This window comes from Narcine bancroftii, chromosome 9, assembly GCF_036971445.1.
Source record: "Narcine bancroftii isolate sNarBan1 chromosome 9, sNarBan1.hap1, whole genome shotgun sequence".
NCBI classification, from domain to species: Eukaryota; Metazoa; Chordata; class Chondrichthyes; order Torpediniformes; family Narcinidae; genus Narcine; species Narcine bancroftii.
This window is the reverse complement of record NC_091477.1, coordinates 111,652,604-111,675,282: the sequence shown is the minus strand read 5'-3', so window position 1 is coordinate 111,675,282 and position 22,679 is coordinate 111,652,604. Positions and strand designations below refer to the sequence as shown.

At 39.0% G+C, this 22,679-nt stretch overlaps 1 protein-coding gene across 6 annotated transcripts in view; it reads right to left on the bottom strand.

The window, feature by feature from the left end:
* Window positions 1–22,679, bottom strand: part of trip12 (thyroid hormone receptor interactor 12) — a 121,223-nt gene that overhangs the window by 18,185 nt on the left and 80,359 nt on the right. For all 6 annotated transcript variants that reach the window (XM_069897335.1, XM_069897334.1, XM_069897336.1 and 3 more), the window contains 8 exons: window positions 17,211–17,385; window positions 16,429–16,570; window positions 12,032–12,223; window positions 9,186–9,337; window positions 7,719–7,876; window positions 5,448–5,521; window positions 3,320–3,519; window positions 464–591 (listed from right to left, as the gene is read on the bottom strand). In XM_069897335.1, the coding sequence (XP_069753436.1) occupies window positions 464–591; window positions 3,320–3,519; window positions 5,448–5,521; window positions 7,719–7,876; window positions 9,186–9,337; window positions 12,032–12,223; window positions 16,429–16,570; window positions 17,211–17,385 (1,221 nt within the window). The remainder of the gene's footprint in view (window positions 1–463; window positions 592–3,319; window positions 3,520–5,447; window positions 5,522–7,718; window positions 7,877–9,185; window positions 9,338–12,031; window positions 12,224–16,428; window positions 16,571–17,210; window positions 17,386–22,679) is intronic.

The window sequence follows — 22,679 nt, the reverse complement described above, 5'->3', positions numbered from 1 at the left end:
CATAGCAAAATATAGGTTAATTCTGAAGAATGGTTTAGATCAGAGGTTTTCAAACATTTTCTTTCCACTCACAAACCACCTTAATAATCCCTATACCATAGGTGCTCTGTGATTAGTAAGGGATTATTTAAGGTGGTCTGTGAATGGAAATAAAGTTTGAAAACCACTGTTTTAATTGTATCTAATTGACTTGTTACGTGTACGGTTTCATAACTCCAAAGGAAATGGGCCAATAACAATTTTTCTCAAGTAAAATATTTCAGGAACAATTGGGTCTAGAGCAGTGGTTCTCAAACTTCCATTCCCACTCACATTCCACCTTAAGCAATCCCTTACTAATCACAGAACACCTATGGCATAGGGATTACTTAAAGTGGTATATGTGTGCAAAGAAAAATTTGAAAACCACTGGTTTAGATGTTTAAGATACTCGCTTTGAAATCTTCATTTATCACAAACTCACCATGCCACAGTTCATCATGTTTCCGTGCATTTCTGGGGGAGGTTTTCGTGGGTGCAGACTGAGCACGTCCTCGCTTCCCACCAACTGAATCCTTGTTTCCTTCTTCCTCTTCTCTAACAGGCTTGTACCTATCAGAGAAAATGAACAATTCTTCCAGCCATTTCAGAGAATTTGGAGTTCTATTTGCGGCAATTGTAGTAGCGCAGGGCGAACCAATAAATTCCAGTTTAACAAATGCCCAAATTCAGTACTCATGAGAAACATCAAATTAGAATGAACAAGGACAGTTCCTGTCAAAAATCACAATGTTAACTCCCTTAAACTACACCAATTGCTTGCTTAGGAAGATTTAGATGTTTCACCTGAAATCCTAATTCCCAATTCCCATCTTCAATGGAGGTATCTTTAATCTCAAAAAGATGTTTGGGGACAGAGTGAGCTGTGAGAATACAAGCTATTCAAGTGTGGGTCAACATGTAATACACCATCCAAAAGTATTTGGCATGTTGGCAGTGAAACCAATTTTTTTCCCATTTCTCTGACTCCATTAATCTTCCTCTCTACCTGCTCCAGCAAATCCACTACAAAAAACAGGGATTCACTCAGACACCACCGGTAACATTTGTGGCATCCACATTTTCTTCCCATGCGACTTGACCTAGTGATCATTGCCACCATTCTACTACAATTCATATTGAAATGGCCAGCAAAGAAGGCAAAAGGCATCATCTTTCAGGTGCATCCCAGGTGTTTACTTTTGCCATAAAAAACTGATAGCCAGCAGCCTTTCTACAAACATTTTCATGACGAGTACTGCTGTTACCATATCCACGTCATAAATATCAGTCACTTTAGACACACATACAGCACGGTAACAGGCTCTTTCAGCCCACAAGCCCATGCCCCCCCCCCCCCCCCCAAATTCATCAATCAACCTACAATCCCCATACAATTATGAAAGGAAGGGTGCGAGGACACCAGAGTACCTGGAGGAAACCCATGCAGACATGGGGAAAAACAAAAACTCCTTAGAGATGGCGCAGAATTCCAACATGGTTCGGTGGCACTTCTATATTCATTTCTTGAAACTGATGCTCAAAGTTCATGAGAATTCATGCATTGGACTACTAAAATAATGATCTTACTTGCACGCTATTAATGCTGACTTAGAGATATTGCAGGACCTGTTCTCTCAACTGCCCAGCTAGCATTCAAGAATGTGATAGTGTTAACTTGTCACATAGCATGCCATGTCAAAACATCAGTTTTTTCCCCCTTCTTTCCAGATTACTCAATTTTAACCCAGATTTGAATAAACAAATCTACGCCTGCTGTAAAGAGGCACGGTTAACAAAGTAGCTTGCACAATGCTGTTACAGCTCCAGTGATTGGGTTTGAATCGCATGCTATCTGAAAAGAGTTTGTACGTTGCCCCTGTGTCTGTGTGGGTTTCCTCCAACCATTGAAAGCTTATAGGGGGTGATCGATGAATTGGGCAGCACGGGAACATGGCCGAAAAGGCCTGTTACCAATCTGTATATCTACATTTAAATTTAAGCAAATGAAGTGATACCAGACCACAGTTCTTTGTGAATCAGAATGAAATTACTTACGCCACACACACAAAAAAAATCCATGTGGTCCCAAAGCAGAATCATCAACTCCAAGGGAGGAGTACAAACATTTTCCTTTCCTCTCAGTTGATTATAAAACAGTACCTTTTTTAGAATATTTTATTTAAAATCAACACATATAACAACTAACAAAAATCACATATCACTTTATTATTAAACTTCATTAAATACATGTTGATTTATATAAATAAAAAAGGAAAGAAAACTACAAAAAAATCTAAACCCTGACTAATCCCTCTTGCCCAGCCCTGACCCCAATTAAAAAAACATCTCAATTACTAAAGTAAAACAGCACAACGGTGAACTGATTTCCCCCCCCCCTCCCCCACCAATTCTTTTCAAGAATCGGCTGGGTGGTGCCAGAACAATAACCTTGTTCTCAGTTTCACCAAGACACAAAAACATTGTAGATTTTAGGATGGGGAAGCAGAAGGACCATGCACCTATCCACCTTGATGGGTTGGAGGTGGTTGAGGGTTAGTACCTTCATGTTTCTGGGATTCCACATTTCAGAAGACCTCTACTGGAGCCAACACATTAAGGCAGCGTATCAATGTCAATGCTTCAAGTCTCAAGGTTTTCCTCGAATATCTGGAATACGTTCAATCTTCTGCATTCAAAGCATGAATTTTCCATTCAAGCCTTTTAGAACATTTGATGCTTGTTACAGCTATCTTTTTCTCTACCACAATTCCTTCTATCCATGTGGGCCTTGCTCTCTTCAACATCCTTTTCTTCTCACCTCTGACACTTCCTCAGTTTTTGTCTTCTTGTCTCTCCCTGGTTCAATTCTCACTATTCGTGACACTTTCCCACAAAAATCAATACCTAGACTGCCAAAGCACATTTCAAAACATAAAGCTTCCTCAGATTCATCGGGGAAGAGTTTGTAAATGAATGGTCCAATTGACATTCAACAGATTAGCATAAAAATCCATGGAGTCAATGAGGTAGATAATGGTTCACATCTCTTCAGGTCCTCCTGATCGGACCAGTCAAATCAAAACCCATTCTCATCAAGATTGAGAAACTTGGCAGAGCCTGGGTGTAGTTCACCTTTGTGGCCTGGCAGATCATGTGCACCTGGGTCTACAATTATTTTCTACTAAAGAATTTGAATAAGGTTTTATTTTAAATTGCTTTAGTTAATGTAGGGCCACAGAGGAAGCAAAGTTATTGGAATAAGTGTCGTTGTAAGCAATGAGAGCAAAGGAATACATACCATATTGTATGGGTCTTTGTCCATATTCCTGCCCGTCCTAATGGATTACTCTCATCGTCAGTGGATTCTCTTTCCTCATCGGCTTGCACACTGAACTGTCTTACAGCCTGGTAAACAGTCATGTTATAAGGCAGTAAATGATCTCCTATGTAAAACTGTAGTCTGTGCCTTACACTCCCAGAATTCAAAAACTGGGCAGCCTAAGAGAAATAAAGGCAAATTTTAGTTCATCAATATGGATGGTGCAGTAGTTAGCACGATGCCATTACAGCGCCACCAATCGGGGCCAGGATTTGAATCCTATGCTGTGTAAGGAGTTGGTACGTTCTCCCTGTGTCTGGGTGGGTTTTTCCCAGGGGCTCCAATTTCCTCTCACCACAGAGGAAACGTACTGGGGGTGTAGGTTAATTGGGCGACACAGACTTGTGGGCCGAAATGGCCTGTAACTGTGTTTCGTCTAAATTTAAAATATTTTTAAAATTCATAGCAGTTATTTCCCTCTCCCACCCACACAAAAATCATTGCATGTAGCACATGGTTGAGATAGAAATGCAAACATTTACATTTCAGTAACAATAGACTTATTCCTACTGAACATAATGTCTGCAAAAATTAGCAAATGGTATGAGAATCCTGTACATGTTAAATTCTAAACCAGTAGTTTTCAGATTTTTTCCTTTCTACTCACTTACCACCTTAAGTAATCCTTTTACTAATCGCAGTGCACCTATGGCATAGGGATTGCTTAAGGTGTGATGAGAGTAGGAGGTTGAGAACTACTGTACTAGACCCAATTGTTAATGAAATATTTTGCTTGAGAAAAATGGTCATTGGCCCATTTCCTTTGGAGTTTTGAAACCGTGCACATAACAAGTCAATTAGGTATGATTAAAGAACTGGGCGAGTGCTGGAAAATGGGATTAATGCACAAAGGTAACCAAATGCTTTGGTGGGCTGAAGGGCTTGTTTCCATGCTCTATGATGCTACCCCGATATATAAAAATCTTGCTCCTCCTGCTGAGAGTGTAGGACAAAGGGACATGACAAGATGCTTTGAAAGAAGGGTTAGGAAATACTTTTATGGAGTAAAACTTCCCCGGATAGAAGAGGCTTATCAATTAAATGTTAAATCAGGGATCCATGATCAACAGTCTAGGAAATTGGGGGTTATGAAGGCAATACAGATGGATGAAGTTGGGAAACAGTACAGCAAAAATATTAATGGGCTTTGTTGATTTTATTAAGCTTGAAGCAGAATGACCAACTTCTGTTCATAAATTTACAAGCGAAGATTTAAAAAACTTTAAAACAAACTACGAAAATACCAGTATTAGAATTTAAATTTAGTTATTGATATCCAGTTATAGAAAATCTATTTTTAACATACTTGTAACTCAAATGGAAGTAATGGGTGGAAAAATCAAAACATTTAGAACAACTTTACAGCAGGTTGAGGGACCACATTTTTAAAAAAAATGCAATTTCAACTGAAAGCTTTACTGCCCTGAATGCAAGCCTCTTCAAGCACATTACATAATGTTCCTGCATAGTTATACTTTCTGCAATTTAAATCCAGGTCTCTGGTTTTGCCACCTTGTAGGGTTATGGATAGCAACTTGTTTAAATAGTTGAGTCATTCACCATATTGTGGCACCAAGTACCAACTAAAAAATAAATCAAATTAACTTGGAACAGCGATTAAAGAGCTATTGGAACTCTTCCATCAAATCTATTCCATCATGAGACCTCAAATTTTACCTAAATATACCAATTAACCACTGAACTGTAAGTGTCATAAACCTATTCAACTACATAGAACAATCAAATCAAAAATAATGGTACAGAATAGTATCAAAACATGTTTGGTACTTGATTGCTGTTTGCAGCAGAGCTAATATATTTGGGATGCACTGAATATAAACTGATTACATATTTAACAAACTTTTCTAGTCTTCACAATGAAAGAAAGTGATAAGATATTATAAAAGTTGTTGGAAATAATTCATATTTTGCAAAGAATCAAGCAATCGGATTTTTAAACGCAAGTGAACACTCGCTGGGTCAGCATGAGTTTTAATGGTAATGTTGACAATAAACAATTAAAATTCTAGCTTTCAAAAACACTTACCAATGACTCATCAATTTCATCATCTGAGCCATCATCGTCACTGTCTTCATCTTCCTCTCGTACTCTTCCATACCCTTCAATCGAAGAAATATCATGTTAATGTTAACTCCAGCATTTCAGATAAGCACAATAGAGATCATGACCAAATGCAATAGTTAGAAATTCTGACCACGAAATGCAGTCTAGTCCTAAACATTTACTAATTCTAACATTCCTTTATTCAAGGTTTCATCCATCAACTGAACTTCACAACTCATTAATGAGGCAAGAGGCTTTCAATTCAAAAATTAAACGGCTATAAATCAATGATTGAAAATAGTGCTTTTGCATCCTGCTAACGGGAACTACCCCAAAATTAATCTTTACATTTCCCAATACCAGGCAGCAGAGCAAATTTATATTATGCTCTGGCTCAACAGCGTCTCCATAAAATGAATCCCAGAATTGGGATATAATGCACTTTGGTCATAAGGTTTTATATAGCTTTTATATTTCCACATGGTTTTCTTTTATCACAAAAACATGAATGTTACGATTTTTTCTTTGTACTGTGCCTGTAAAACATACAATTTCAAACCAATGGCAATGATTCTAGTGCCATTAATATAAATTTGTTTAGCTCATGTACTAGATCACAAACTAAAATTGATTGACAGTTTATCTACCAAAACTTTCCAATAATTCTTCAGCTTTCTTTTGTTTTCAAAAAACAAATCAACTGATTTTATATCAACACCAAGCATGTGGGACCACCCTAGATAAGAAACTTAAAAAACTGAAGTGAACAATTCCCCTCAAATCTTCAGTGCCTCAAAAATAATTGCAATTTGTACATACTGCTGTGTCTAACAATTATGTTCACGGTTGGCATCCTAATCTTAACTTCATATCCTTGAACTTTCAAAGGCATTTCCAAGGGTTGTCTTTTTCGACACAGATTTTTAATTCCACTTAAAAATATTTATGCCATTTTCCCCATCCACCATTTTCAGGTTGGCTCCAGAAAAAATTGAGGCTTGTCAAAAAAGATGAACTCTTTCAAAATCCATGCTGGCTACACATTCTTTCAGACTTAAATGCCCCAAGCAAGATGCTTGGGTCTAAAATTGCATTATCTTGATCTCACATTCAAAAACATTTTACTTCACAAACTCTTCAGTACACATCTGCAAAATTCTAATGCACTGCTAGTTTTCTCTCATTGGTCATAGTATCTTCTTGATCCAATTGTACATTGGTACTTTGCCTGCTTTAATCCAAAGCATTAGTCAGAACTTTCCTTTAATCTTTTCTGCCTTCAACCAAGATTTACTTCTCTTCACAAGATTTATCAAACAAAATAAAATCAAAATTTGTTATGAGTTTACAATTTGGAGGAACCGTTCCTGAAATTATTATGGAAGCTACCAAGCCACTCTGCTTCATGCTTCCTTAAGTAAATCCAGCTCACTTCTGTCCACTTGCAGCATGGTAGTCTACAGTGTTGTGTATTTTACTTTTCATATGCAATAGATTGTTTGTGCACTCAATTAAAAAAAAAATCAAACCTAAGAATCAGCTGGGGTTGACTGATAATATACTATTTCTTAGAGTTCATGATATCCAGCTTCAGAGATGTACTCCTGGTTTAAAAAGTTCAACAGGTACTCAGAATTTTAGTTTAACTCTATAATTGCTACCTGCAATTAAAGGGCACTCAAAATTCTGATCTCTTAAAATGTTAACTTTTAAGTCAAATCAAGAGATATAGAAATAGAAACATGACTAATTGCAAGGGAAATCCTGTCTTTCAAAATAACAATGAGAACCTTTTGCTGTGCAAGCTCTGAGCTCACCAATCACTTGACTGTAAAACTCTTTCTTGGCTGGAGCACGTGCCAAGTTGCAAACTTGCCCTGGGAAGCTAGCAGGGCCCTTCTAATCAAATCCAGAAGGCACCACCTGCAGCTTTTATAAGAGCCAGTTAAAATACACCCCAAGGCTTCTCTATTGTCAAAGCTGATGAGGTTGAATGTTTGTAATAACATTGAATAACATTTACTACCTTTCTGGGTATTACAGCAAAGTAAAGGATATAAAAACATTAGAAAATGATGGAAAACATTTAAGTTGTTTCAATTAAATCATATGAACTTGTTTTAAGTCCAGTCTTTTTATAATAACACAATTGGATTTTTACCCTAAACTAGACCACAAACATTATTGCCTGCACCATAGCGTAAATTGAAAGTAAAGATTTACTGCTGAACACAGACATAAAACAGCCACCACCTCTGACAACAAGGTAACGCTCAATAGCCTGTACTAAAGCCAATGGATCAATCTTCACTGGACCACCCTTCCACTGCTTGACGTTGGTACTGTCTGGCTGTCTCTGCAGCTGGCATTTCAATTGGTGCGTGTTGAAGAATTTTAGAGCCTGTGATCCCCTGATGAGTAAAAAAAAATAAAATAGTAAGTGAAATACATCAAGGAAACTGGAAATAATTGCAACTTCCAAAGCTAAGCAGGTAACTAAAACTATTTAGAAAATATACAAGTGAAAATGCTGGAGAAATCCAGACGGTGTACTTTATATGGTGAAAATAAAGATACATAACCAAAATTTCAGGCCTGAGCCCTTCATCAAGGTTTGAGCAAAAATGTAGGCAAGTGCCTGAATTGGGGGAAGGGGAGGGGGGTAGGGGAGTGGCAGGAGCACAGGCAAGAGGTAATAGGTGGATAAGGGAGGGAGCGTACACCAATGAACAGGGTGGAAGAACTCTGAAAATATATAAACCTGTTAAAATGGAAGGATGCAGAACGAAGGCCAACATGGCCTGTTTACGCTCCGTAAATGGTTATATGGTTATGGAGGCATACATTAGCAGTAGGGCAAAATAGTCTCCAGTTAAAAGCTTCAATTATTTCATTAACTGTCACCATGTTCCTGGATACTGATTATATATTCCAGGCTTCAACATCCCAAACAATTTAACCTAGGGATATAGCTGGAAGTCAATTAAGATGACAATTATGTCTAACATATCTAAACACATTGCAATTGGCATAGCCTTAATCGGCTATATTGAGCAAGTGCAAGGGAAATATCTTGCACAGTGATATTATTGCTGCATTTTGATGTGACCATGTTTCCTACAGTTGCATTTCACATATATGGTAGGTTAAATGACTACACTAAATTACTCTTTAATAAGGTGAACATGAAAAGAAATCACAAAGAGTGGAGAGGCATGAGAGAAACAATGTACTGTAGGGACATGGAAATAAGACTTCATAGGATCTTTGCCTGAAGAGCTGACATGGACCCATGGAATGAATAGCTTCCCCTTTTTTCAGTGTAGATTTAAAGGAACAAACTACCATTTTAACTTGAGACCACCAGGAGAGGATCATTCCTTACTTGCTGTTCTCACCTTGCCCACAAGTAGTTGGGGCTAAAATGTAATTCACTTTGTTTTTAATCAAATGGCTGAAGAACAGAAGGCCTCAGCAAAACCCAAACCTTAAATCTTCCATGATTATAGTTAAATCAAGTCTTATCCCAAAGTCAATAATCAAATAATTATTACTGTAATCCATGGATATTATGCTTAAAAGTAGTAAATGTTTTGCACAAGAGGTTGGCTTTCTTTTGAATTGCCTGGTGGTTTGTGGAAACAGGAAATTAATTTCAGATTCCATTCACACCAAGTTTTGATGCTCCCACTTTAAAACAGATTAATACACAATTCATACCTGCTTCCTGTCCCATTTCCACTTGGGAAATCATGTACCTTCACTGGAAATTGCTCCATTTGACTCAGACAATTGTTCATTTTGTGCACCAATGCAAGCAATGGCCCATTTCCAAGAGGTTCGAGTCGACCAGGAGGTTCATCTCCTGGAGGCTGCAAAGATAGATAAAAATTCATTAAGAATTCTGATAGTTTCTTCTACTCACCTGGGCTTGATTAATTGATTTTCAACCCTCCCCCATAAACCCATTTTTAAAAAATATCTTGACAAAACATCTAAGAGCTTATAATAAAGCATGAAATATTCTTTTCACGTCACCAATACACATAAAATTCTATGGTCGACTGTTTAACAGATCTGTTTCACCATTGGTACTTGGGAAGAGTGCCATCAAGGTTATCAATTGCGATTAAATGTCCTATATTATAAACAGGCTTGCAACACAAGGAAGATAGAAAAACCAGTTAGATCCTTTTCAAGTCTATTATCGGCAGATGTCTCTTCTGCATTTGCAACATTGCAGGCCTTATAATAAATTGTGTTGGCAGCATGACGAACAACATAATGGTAATACCCCAATATATTTAGAGTTACAAGAGATTTTTGAAACATCTTAAAGAGTCGGAGCAGGCTCTTTGGCCTGATGAAAGTACAGTTGAAGATTGAAACAACTGAGTCAAAGCACAAGTCCCCTAGAAACTCATCAGGATTTCATGATTGAAGGCAATTAATTTTTCTTGAAGTTAACATTCATTTTTAAAACGAGTCCATACAGTTCTGTTTTGTCTCATTTTATTTGGAGAGGTGAGGCTGAGGCAGACATTCAGAATTTATCGTCATGAAATTTGTTGTCTTGTGGCAGCATCACAGTGTTAACATTCATATAAACCACTTGATAAAATAAAAAAAGTCAAAGGCAGCGACTGTGGTTCATTGTTCATTCAGGAATCTGACGGCAGATGGACAGAAGCTGTCTTTGTGCTGCTGAGTGCTCGTCTTCAGGCTCCTGTACCAGTTGCCCCCTCCAATCGATGGTAGAGAGTGAATGGTGAAGGTCCTTGAGGTTAGAGGGTGCTTTCTTAAGATATCACCTCTTGTAGATGTCCTCAATGGATGATGTCACTGGCTGAGTTAACCTTCTGTAAATTTTTTGTAATCCCACGTGTTGGCACTGCCATACTAGACCGTGATGGAACCAGCCAGAATGCTGTCCATGGTACACCTGTAGAAGTTTTCCAGGGTGTTCGGTGACCTTTAGCTGCTGAAAAGCCTACTTTGTGATTGCATCAACATGGAGGGTCCAGGACAGATCCTCAAAGATGTTGATACCCAGGGATTTGAAGTTCTTTACCCCCTTCACTGATGAACCGTCAATGAGGATTGGTTGCAGGGAAATGAGTCAGCAAATAATTGGTTTCATGCTGAACATCAGTAGCAAACTTGTCCATCAACCTTAAGAGATACTAAATAGCTACCACTGCCAATTTGCTCAGTTGCAGGCAAAATTAACAAGAGATCAACCAGAAATATTTTTTCAAACCATTTCTCCCTGTCAAAAGATTCAACTAATTTCTTTAGTGAACGAAGAAGAGCTGGAGGGACTCAGTTGGTCAGGCAATATCTCTGGATAGAAAGAGTCAATGTATCAGATGGTGACCCTTTATTAAGTCTAATTTCTTTAATATGGAAACATTTTTGTTTGAGGTCTCTTCTATATCCTTGTGCTCACACTTCAATGTTTTGTTTAGCAGTGAATCCAGCAACAACAAACGAGATGGAAAAAGTGCAACATGGTTTAATCAGAAATATTGTGCCCATTCTTCGAATAGTAGAGACTACCCCAACAATAGCTATATGGTTCACTTTATCCTGAAGACCACACAAAACAATGCTAGTCTTGCAGAAAGGAAGAGGTTAATTGGTTTTACTGCCAGTATCAGGAGGCTCCTGACACTCCAGTATTGCTGCAGTTCAACTCATCCAGAGATGATATCACATCATATTCCAGGCACAAATTCTGTAAGCAGCTGGAATGTGACTAAGAATATCTATTATTTGTCCTATTTCAGTAATGTTTGATTTGGTTGAACCTGTTAAACTTCAGGACAAGAGACGTCATCAAATATCAGGATGGAAACAAATAGAAATGCACAATGCAGAGAAGAAAATAACTTTTGACATAAGGAATCTTGTGGGATACTGGCAATTATAATAGAAATTTTTAATATTAATGGAAACATTGACAAAACAAGCAATCCTCATGAAAATTGAAATATGTAATAGTCACCTCCAACTCTGACCCAAAACCCACGTTACTGTTCCAGTATTCAAGCACAGGTTGTGATCTCACTATTGAAACATTTAAGGTACAGACTGCTAAAATTATTTATTTGTACCACTGAGTGAATAATGTTTCCATGTGCATCATTCTTAATGAATAAGCTAAATAGGAGGCAAACTGGGTTTACATGGTCTCCTTCTCTAATTCCATTGCCAATCCAGGCAAGGCTGTATTTACTAACCATTCATATTTGCCCTAAAATGTTCATGAGTCCTCTTGTTAAAATTGTAGTTTTTGGGGAAATTGTTTTCCATAGACAGCAAAACATTTGGGTGATTCATGTCAAAATAGTTCCAACATTTTGATAGATACAACTATTAAGGCTATGTTTTCCAAAGAATATTAAAGTTTTTGAAACTTATTTACATAATGCAAATATTTAAAAAATACTTTTGAACATACCATCAAGTTTGAGAATCTAACGCATCTAAATCTGGTTTTTGCAAGCTATCAAATTGGTAAGACCAGGAGGGAAGCTATGAACACATCTGAAATGACTACTCACAGGACAACCGTAGAAAACATGAAGAAATCTTCTCAATCTGACATATCGGCTCACGAGGTCTTTATCACTTTTTGATGTCAAATACAACAGTAATTGTTTTACAAAACCACTGTGCTGAATTTCAAAGGACGAAACATCAGACTCTGAGACGATTGAGCGGATTTCTAGAAGGCACTCAATTCCTCCATTAACCTTTGAGGGAGAAACAAGATGGGTGAGTGTGGTACATAAGGTACCACGGAAACAAAACTGCTTCAAAAATTTGTGCAGTCTTTCTATTATGCACGTAGATAGAATTATTCATGTATTGCACAATCCTCATGCCACTTCAAATTAGGCTGTAAAGTATTTTTAATGCAGGGCCCTTGTACATAAAAAATACCTACTTAATAAGCCTTCATTTTTAAGATTGTGTCACCTACAATATTCATTTATAATACACTGCTTAATATTTTGATCTTAAACTTGAAGGTCAAATGCAGAAACTGTAGTATATCCATCAAGTGCAATGTTGGACAAATAAAACTCATGGGAAATAAGTGGGTGGATACCATGAAGAAACATCGTGGCCCAATTAATATAAAAGTATACTGTTGGACTTTGTAGAGGGGAAACTTAAGTACTGAAGGAAGAAGATCAGAATTATTGCCACAAAGTGAATTTGGCACCAAGAGAAATGGAAACAACATAGAAATGACAACACACAAAACTGAAATGACAAGTCCTTGCAGAAATCAGATAAGAGATCATCAACATCACAACCCAATCTTGCTGTTTCAGTTGGGTGAACACCTTACTACTGAAACCTGCAAGTTAAAACTAAGTTATTCAAATTTCATATTTCTCTCATTTTTCATGAAAGATGAAAGGTGGGAAACAAGCTAGTCACATTCTAATTAGTCTCATAATGGACTGAACTTCATCTTTCTTGGATCAAAGAAAACCAAGACAATTAATTCTTGGACTGTTAGTGCGATACAAAGTGCTGCCTTCTTTTTGTTAAGTTGCACAATAGAAGGCCATTTCTTATCTTAGATTGAAAAAAAAAACACTCCAGCACTTTTTCAACAGAAATATTCTTCTATTACTAGGATTTACAATTCTAGGGACAAATTCAACTGTCAACAGAAATTGTGTGATGACTTTCCTACTGGTCATTTTAAATAATATGCAACAATGGTCATACTCTGCTCAAACTTAATGTAAAACTGGCTTTGATATTCCTTTCAATGTCACAAAGGTGATACTTTTTTTTTTACTTATAATTTTCCAAGAGGATTCTCTCCACATCTAATTCACAAAAAACCTTTCAGGATTTTGTGTTTCATCAAGTCCTCTCTCATTTTTTTTTTAATATCAGAATTGTACAGCACATAAATGGGCTCTTTTGCCGACCATCATACCATCAATGTTCCTCCAGCTTGCCTCCATTAATTCTATATCTGTCCATGACCTGCTCATTTAAGTACCTGTCTGAATGCCTCTTAAATGTTGTTATTATCTCAGCCTCTAACCACCACCTCTTGCAACTCATTCCAGATAGCAACTACTGTACCCCTCAGGTCCCATGTAAACCCCTGCCATCTAGTTTTACAGACCTACCTTGGGGAAACAGACTCTGCGAGACCTGGCAATCTGCTCCATTGCTTCTCAAAACAGAGGATATACCTGGCCATGGGGATTTATCTACTGTTAGATTTATGTAAAATACAATATAACATGTCTTTAAAAGAGATAGATTGCAGGGGTTCAGTGTAGGTCACTTCACAAACAGTGTAACAAAACATCTCATTTAAATACAAGCGTTTTGATGAAGCTAGACATTCAGGCACCAGTGATTTTTGAAAAGACAATGGAACTGCTTTGGATGGAATTTTAAAAGCAGGTGCAAATGGAAAATCCAGACTCAAGTGCTGATAAAGATATTTCAAGTGTTACGAGCCCAAAGGACCCCAAAACCCAGCAGCAATAGATATTCGCTATGACAATGGTTACTTAAACAAAAGTTGTTTTTAATTATCTTTAAACATGAAAACGGAATCAAACTAACTTATCACTATTAACTTAACGAACCCAACTTAACCCCCTTCTAATTCTAAGCACACGTATATGTAGTGTGTGTGTGTAAATTTAAGGAAAGTTCTTTGGTTCACAATTCAATCTCACTTCTCATTCTTCCAAATTCACTGATTGCAGGCAATTCTTATACTGTGCACAGAATTTAGCATGTATAAAGTTCACCAGGCTTTGGGGTTCGAAAGGTAAATGTTTACCACTCAGGAAGGTTCTTGTAGGTTTACAGAGAGAGATGTGTAGATTTTCACAACTGAAGCACCACCATTAGTCACCTCAATGTCTTGCTGATGAATCTTGCCCCATCAGGGTTCTCCAGATGATAACCTCTCTTTAAGGCTACCACAAAGTTCCTTTCTGTTCCTCTTATTCCAAGAGATACATCAGACAGATAGCATTTCCAGCCATCCGCCACTCTGGAGCTTCTGTTTCAGTTCCAACAAGCTTCTCCTGGCTTGTTACAGCTGTCACACACAGTCAAAGACTCCCTTCTGTTTTTCTCTCTCTGAGAGACTCCAAACTGCCAGCAGTATGTCCTTCTCTCTCACTCTCTCACTTGCAAAACCCTCTCCTTCTCCAGCAAACAAAAGAGTCAGTCTTCTAGTCTATCTGTTGTTTTAGGTAAACAAACCTTTCAATGACCTCTGAGTGAGAATTTTGCAGAGAGGTCAAAGGCCTTGCAAAAAAGTCCAACACAGAAAACCTGGCTCTTCCAAGACAATAGCCTATTCATTTCATGACATCATTTCAATTAGCACCTACTTGTAAAATATGCATAGCATTCTCCATAGTTTCTGTAAAATCACTGAATATGAATTCTTCAGTATTTCAAATAAGATCGGTTTTACAGTAACCTACTCTAATTTTACCAATTTATCTCCCAAAAACATCTCCAAATATTCCACACAGGATGGAGTTTGGAGCCTTTGGAGGAGGTTTGGTTTTTACAAGCAGAGAGCGAGTGGGAGAGAAGTCAGTTCTGCAGTAGCTTTTTAGGCTGCAACATGGTAAGCTTGTTGAAAACCCCATTTTGAAGATGGGTTGCGAGTTCTGAGTTCAGCCTGTTGAAAACCCTTGTAGTCCTTACAAGAGGAAATGGCTGGCTAGAGTGTTTCTCCTGAAATAAGGGAAACAAGAGGAACTCTGTGGTGACCTGGAAGAAGAGATTATCATTTTGAAACCCATGATGGGGCAAGTTTCTTCGATAAGACATTGAAGTTAATGATTGGATGAAATCAGTTTGTGTGTCCAATGAGCAATAAATCTCTCTGAAACCAACAAGAATCTTCCTTAGTGGTAACCATTTAATTAAGCATCAGAGCCTGGTGAAAATTTATAAATGTTAAATTCTGTTGACAGTACAAGAATTGCCTGATACCAATGACCTTGGAGAAATGAGAAGTGAATATTGGACTATTAAAGCAAAGAACATTCCTGAACATATATACATTACATACACATGTGCTTAAAATTAGAAGGGGGCTAAGTTAATAGTAGTAAGTTAAAGTTTGATCCTGTTTTTAAACGTTTAAAGAAAATTAAAAGCAACTTTTGTTTAAGTAACCATTTATCTTGGTGAATTTCTATTGCTGCTACTTTTGGGGTACTCTGGGCTCGTAATTATCTTTTATACATTTCAGGACCTCTAATACCACTTTCTATGTAATGCTATTATGCTCCCAGATGCCCATACCTAACAAATGCCTCATTTTTTCTGACCAGACCTTCAATCACCCTCAAACTAAAATTCCTTCATCTTGCTGGCCCCACTTTTCACTCCAATGGGTGTGAACTCTGGTGGCACTGAGTCATGGAATTATACAGAAAAGAAACAAGCCCTTTTACCCAACTTGTCAATGCTGACGAAAGTATTGAACGAAGCTCATCCCATTTGCCTGTATTTGGGTCATCTCTCTCCAAATCATTTCTATTTATGTACATGGACAAATGTCTTAAATTTAATTGTAGTTGCATCTGGCACTTTCTCTGGTAGTTTATGGTACAAACCCAATACCTGTGCTATAAAAGTGGTCTTTTAAAACTTAATCTCCCTTGCATCAAACCTACCCCTTCCAATAACCCAAACAGTTGGGACAGTGTTACCCTCAAAATGTATCATTAGTTTAACTGGCTACAATAAATTCCCATTTACTGTATGCAAGTGGCAAAATAATTAAAGTGGAATTGAAGTTCATTTAATAGAATAAGCTGCAGAGTCTCAGAAATAAGGAGGAAATGGGACTGCTCTGCTGGGAGCTAACAGGCTCATTAGGCCAAATGGGCTCATTATGGTTCACAGTGGATTTTGTGGGTTTGTTTCATACCTGCAAACTTAGTTGTTCAGTAGCAGAGCAAAGTCTCTGAAGTACATTCAGTGCTGGATTGTTTACATCCACATTTTCTGAGGTGAAGTAACGGTCAACAAATTTATGGGCTTGTTCCTTTATCCATACTTTTATCTTCTCTCTGAAACAGTTTTTCAAAATACAAATGCTGAATTGAACCATACAAACAGCATACAATAAATGCCAAATAATTCCAGACTTTCTTCCCCAGACAAAATTTGCTTTGGTTAACAACAGATGATTGACATTGTTCCAAAAGCTACTAAGTACATGCAATTGTACAAGGTGCTCAGGCCATCTTCGGCTTGAGAGATATAAAGGAACTGACAACTGCTGGGAGCAAATAAGATTAAATGATTTGTTAAATAATGCAATTTAAGCGCCAAGATCATAAATGAAAAGCATGAACATCCACTGATTTAGGTGATTGAACTCAAGTGCAAGAATGCAAATCTTCAGATAGCTACCAAGGCATAAACTGGAATAACCTTAACATTCAATTATCAATTATGCTCGTGTCATATCCACAGATTGGAAAATATTGAAGTAAAATGCATTCAACAAGTGGCTTATTATTCATCCTAATGAATTTGATGCCACCATCAGTTAAACTGGAGAATAATAGAACTCTGTTGTGTAAATTTCAAATAAAATCAAACCTAAAAAGAAAAATCACAACTCCCTATTATTTTAAGCAAAGCTGACAACTCCATACAATACATTGGCAGTAGAATGTTTCCTGTGAACTTGTGCTGCATTACCTGTTATTAGACATGGTATCCTTTGAGGTGACTCGTGCAATGCCACTTACTCCGGCAGTACGTGCTGGTTCAGCATTGTTGCTATTTGACTGTGTGCTTAGTCTTCCCCATGTTTTAGGATTCAGAGTTGCAAGGAAGGAAGATTTGGGAGATTGGGCTGCCGTTGGACTCTTTGCTGAAAGGAAGAAGAAAAAAATCTCCTGATGAAAAGGGAGCAATGTGCACAATTTTCCCACATGGAGACTTTTTCTGAAGTTCAACTTCTCATCATGAGCGAGAAAATACTGCAATTACAAAATTATGTAGTGCTGAAGACAACCTTGGAGCTCCACCTCAAACTTTGCCCACAGTAGAACCAAAACAATTAGTACATCATATCACTAATTTAATCTCTTGATCGTAATATGATACAAATATGCTTTGATAAATAATACATTTCAAATAAACCAAAACTATGTGGTAAATGTGCAGGATGCCCATCAGTGCTTGAACAAGTTCCCAAACAATCATCAATAATCCAGCTACGATAGGACAAAGCAGAGGATACAGACTGCTCCTTTGATGTTATAGATCAGATGATACCTGCATCATTAAAAATGAGAAGAGAATTTAATGCATCTATATTAAATCCACCTCAATTCTGCTAACAAAATAAAATTACAGTTGTGTGCAACACTTAGAACATGGAACACAGAAAACTGTCCTTTGGCCTGCCATGTTGCCAAATTAACCCACAACCCAAATCCCTCCATTCCCTGCAGGTTTATGTGTCTGTCAAAATAGCTCCATAACCATCATCTCTGCTTCCAATATTGCCTGGCATTGGATTCAAGACACATACCAGTTTGTAAATCAAAAAAATTGCCCCAAACACCCCCTTTAAACTTTCCCTCCTCTCACCTTGAAGCCAGGCCTTCCAATATTTCCCAATTCCAACATGGGAAAAAAGAGTCTCGCCATATACTTCTCAGTAATACAAGTTCCATCGTTCCCTTCAAAGCTTCAGACTCTCAAGAGAAAACAATCCAAGTTTGTCTCACCTCTTTGGAGTGCAACAGCAATGATTTACCACAGCTAACAAATAAACAATACACTCACTCATTTCTTTCAGCACCCCATGAAGTCGACTTTCTTTATTATTATTATTCACTAGACAACACTGCATTCTTCAAGTCCCCAAACACCACCCAGCCAAATTCCTCTGACCTCCTCATTGGTTCACTGCCACAAGGGTGATCCTGACACTCTCACTTCTCCTCATGTCTGAGATCCATCACCCTCATACTGATACTTAACACATCGGCACATGTGCATTATTACTAACACGCTCCACTTATGTCATCAGTGGCAGCTGGCACCACTCCCGACGAAGGTAAGTACATGACTGCAACACCCCGCCACCCCCCTCCCCCCACCTTCAGCCACTAAGACACACCAGACTCCAAGACCACCAATGATTGGAACTGTCTCGCTATGTAACGGTCTGGAGGGCTGACAGTTCAGCCCCACTTCATATGATAGTTCAAGACAAGCAATGCACAGTCTGTCTGACAAGGGTGCGATTACTTCACTAACTCTGGCATAGAACGATATAAGCCGGTTTCAACCTGTTGAAGGAAACCATGTCAGCTTTTCCATTCCTGTCAATCACAAAAGTCTTCGGGTGGCATCATAAATCCTGTAAAGGACCATCGTAAATGGGCCGAAGTGGTTTGCGAACGGCATGATGCCGAAGGAACACGAGTACAGTGTTGTAAATCATTTGGCACATGCACTGCAGGTGACACCTGTCGTATTGGAAGAGTTCGGAGTAACCATGTTTTCCCAAAGATGATCAACATGACTAACTGAATCATAGAGGATTGTGCTTGGACTTGGATTCACAAACCTGCCTAGCAAGGTCCACGTAGAGCCATATACTAGCTCTGCTGCTGAACATCCAAGATCTTCCTTAAAGCAGTACGCACGCCAAGGAGAACCATGGGGTAAACATTTCTCCAAGTAGATGAATCGCAACCTGCTGTTAATGCTCAAGCGTCAATGGAAATGCTCGATGAGTCCAATAGCCTGTGGATGATAAGCAGCAGTGGGAACAACAGGTAGTGGCCAGAAGATCAGAGAGAGCTCGGAACAACGTCAATTCGAATGAGACCTTTGATGCATTGTAATAGTAACCGGAACACAGAGATGGAATCCAACGATCCATGAAAGCCCTAGCGACAGTCTCTGCAGAGATGTCAGTGATAGGAATGGCATCCTGCCACTTAGTAGTCTGGTCTTCACATGTGAGCACGTAAGCACATCCCCGAGATGGCGGAAGCATACCTACTAAACAGAAATCCAGAACAATAAAATCCCCCAGCTTGGATTTCATGTATCTGGAGACTTTCGAGCACCGACACAGCAAGCATGCCCTTGCCCTTAATCCAACATCCTGTTTATTAACATGAGGCCAGTAAAAATGTTCCTTTTCTGGTTTGATTGATGATCTTCTATCAGGATGCGATAGATTGTGAGTGAAGAGACTCAAAAATCTCCCACCTCACAGTGCCAGCACAAAAGGCCTAGGCCTTCCTGGGGGTGGGGGTGGAAATCTGTAGACTAACCTTTTACCTGATTCATACAGTCACATCTTGAATTGAGTTGATCCAGTGATACCGGATGAGATAGGGATCGGCATGCTATGCACGAGCCACGGCAGTGAAATAAATGGCAGTAATTGTATGCAAGGCGTCAATGTCGCGCCTGGACGGTGTCGGCCACAGCATTTGCTTTTTCTTGGATGTGCCATATGTCCAATGAAAAATGTAAGGCGTCCAAATGCCAAATCTCTCTGGGCAAGTAGAGAGACATGCTTACCCTTGCTGAATGCACAAGAGTCTGGTGGTCTGCATAAATGGTGAAAGGACGACCATCCAATAAAAAAAGCTGAAATGTTTCACTGTGAGATAGACGGCCAAGAGCTCTCAACCAAATGTACTATACCTTGTCTGAGCTGGAGACAGCTTGGCTGAAAAAAAGAACCATAGGTTCCAATTGCCCACAGACTAACACTGCTTCCACAGGAATGACAAAGATAAGCTCAGTCTTCTCATCACTGAAAGCACTCAGGCATCATCTCCCAAAGTTAATGGTCTTTTGGGCAATGACTCATCAGATCCTTTAATCAGCGATAAAAATTCTTCATGCCTATAAAAGTCACAACTGACCAAAATGCAACGGGGTCCATGAAATTCTCTAATCTCTCGCACTTTTGATTCATCAGGCAAAATATCATAGTGTGTAACTCTAAGTTCCAAAAATACAAGATCAGCAATGCCAAAAATGCATTTACTGAGATTGATCACGGGATCATCTGGCCTCTGACACAATGAAATAAGGTGACGCTTGTGCTCCTCTTCATCCACACTTGTGATCAGAATATTGTCGATGTAAACAAACGTGGTCCATAAACCACTGGAATGTCGGAGCCGCATTCCATAGACCAAATGTTATTCGCAGAAACTCAAACACATGCTGAAAAGGGAAATTACTGCCGTCTTCACAGCTCAGCTGGAATCGGATAGCAAGCACATACTAGATCTATTTTCACAAATGCACGTTCGCCATGGAGGTTTGCTGAAAAGTCTTATAAATTGGGAATGCTGCATCGGCAAGGCACAATAAAATTGTTCAGAGCACGATAATCACAAGGCTGCCAACTCCAGGAGATTTTTTTTTGGAACCATATGCAACAGTGAAACGCAGCAGCTGTCAGGTCTGCAGACTATGCCCAACTCATGCATGTAGTCCAAGTCCAGGGATATCCTAAGAGATCGCGCTACTGGAGGACCCCAAGTCTCTATATGGTAGGTTACTGTAATGTTTAACGTCTGTATGACAAGGGTCGCAAGGCGAGGGAAATATTTGAGCAAGGCTCAGAAAGGGCAAGAGCTAGGTTGAAGGTTTGTCAGGCAGATGCCGACAATGGAGGGACGACAAATGCAGCTGCAGTCCACAACACAGTGATTTTTCAAATCCAAAGAAAAATGTGACAAGAAATCCACTCCCAAAATGGAATGACCCACATTTGCAACCTTGAAAACCCACCAAAAAGGTTTCTTGAGACCAAAATCCAACATGAGTGACCCCGGCCATATGTTTAAATAAGAGAATCATTCAGGGCTGAAAGAATACATGGCATATTGGGGTGTCTAAGTTCCTCCGTGGTTATAGGGACCACTGTAATCAACAAGAAATTCAACACCTGAGCAGTGGTCTTTGAGGAAATGACGGCAACCAACATGCCCATGGGGAGCAGTTGCATCTACTGCCAGACTTGGTTATTTCCCAGCTGCCATTTGTAGAAGTCACAAGGTGGCTGACAGGACCAGGCAGCAGCGCCAAATCTCCAGTGCTTCCAACAAATGCAGGGTCCATCATGTCCTTAGCTATGGTTCCAACTAGGTCGATGGAAAGAATTTTGTGTGCCCAAAGCCTGGACCTGCGAGGTTGGTGCTGGTGCCGCCTCCAATCAACAACGTGCTGGCACTCCACAAGGTGCAGTAAGCAGTTGCTCTCGTTCCATTTGCTCCTGTTGACTAGGGCTGAAGCCAATACTTCTATCTTCCATGCAGAGGTCATGGACATAGCCAGGTTGGCACAATCTGCCAAATGATCGAGGGTAGAAATTAAAAAGACACACCAAATGCCATTGAACGTGACAAGGTAAACATAGAAGGAACAGTTTCCAAAAAAAAAACAGCATGCTGAAAAGAGTAATTACTGCCTTCGTCACAAAACCAGAAGGTTCAACTGGAATCTGATAGCAAGCACATACTAGATCTATTTTCACCCCCTCAACATTTGGCAGTTAACCATCGAGTTGGATGTCATCAGCTCGTAATTGGGCAATAAGAGTCTCCCTAGACAGCGGAGTATGCCACAGAATAGCAGTTGAAAGTATGTCGTATGGAAAATTACATATGTAGATCACCCAAGACGTTCTCCACTTCAGAGGCAATCTGCACTAGAAGATGCTCCAAAAGTAAACCGTACTTCATCTTCTGACTCGTTGCACTGAGGGCAGAGAAGTGCGCCTCGAGGATCGTGAGCCATGCTGGTGCATTATTAATAAAAAGGGGACTCTCTAGTTTAACTTCCCCAACTGCTCCTGCAAGGGTTTATCCTCATCATTATCTTTTTTAAATTAGATGGTACTATGAACTCACAGGGATACCGCTTGTAACAGCACTGATTTACCACAAACAAAAAGAATGCACTCACTCGTTTCTTTCAGCACACCATGAAGTTGATTTTCTTTATTATTCACTAGACACAACATTGCATTCTTCAACTCCCCAAATTACACCCAGCCAAACTCCTCTGACCTCATTGGTTCATTGCCACGAATGATCCTGACATTCCTCCAGCATCTGTGACCCATCACCTGTATGCTAACCCATGCACGTGCCATATCAGCGGCGGCCG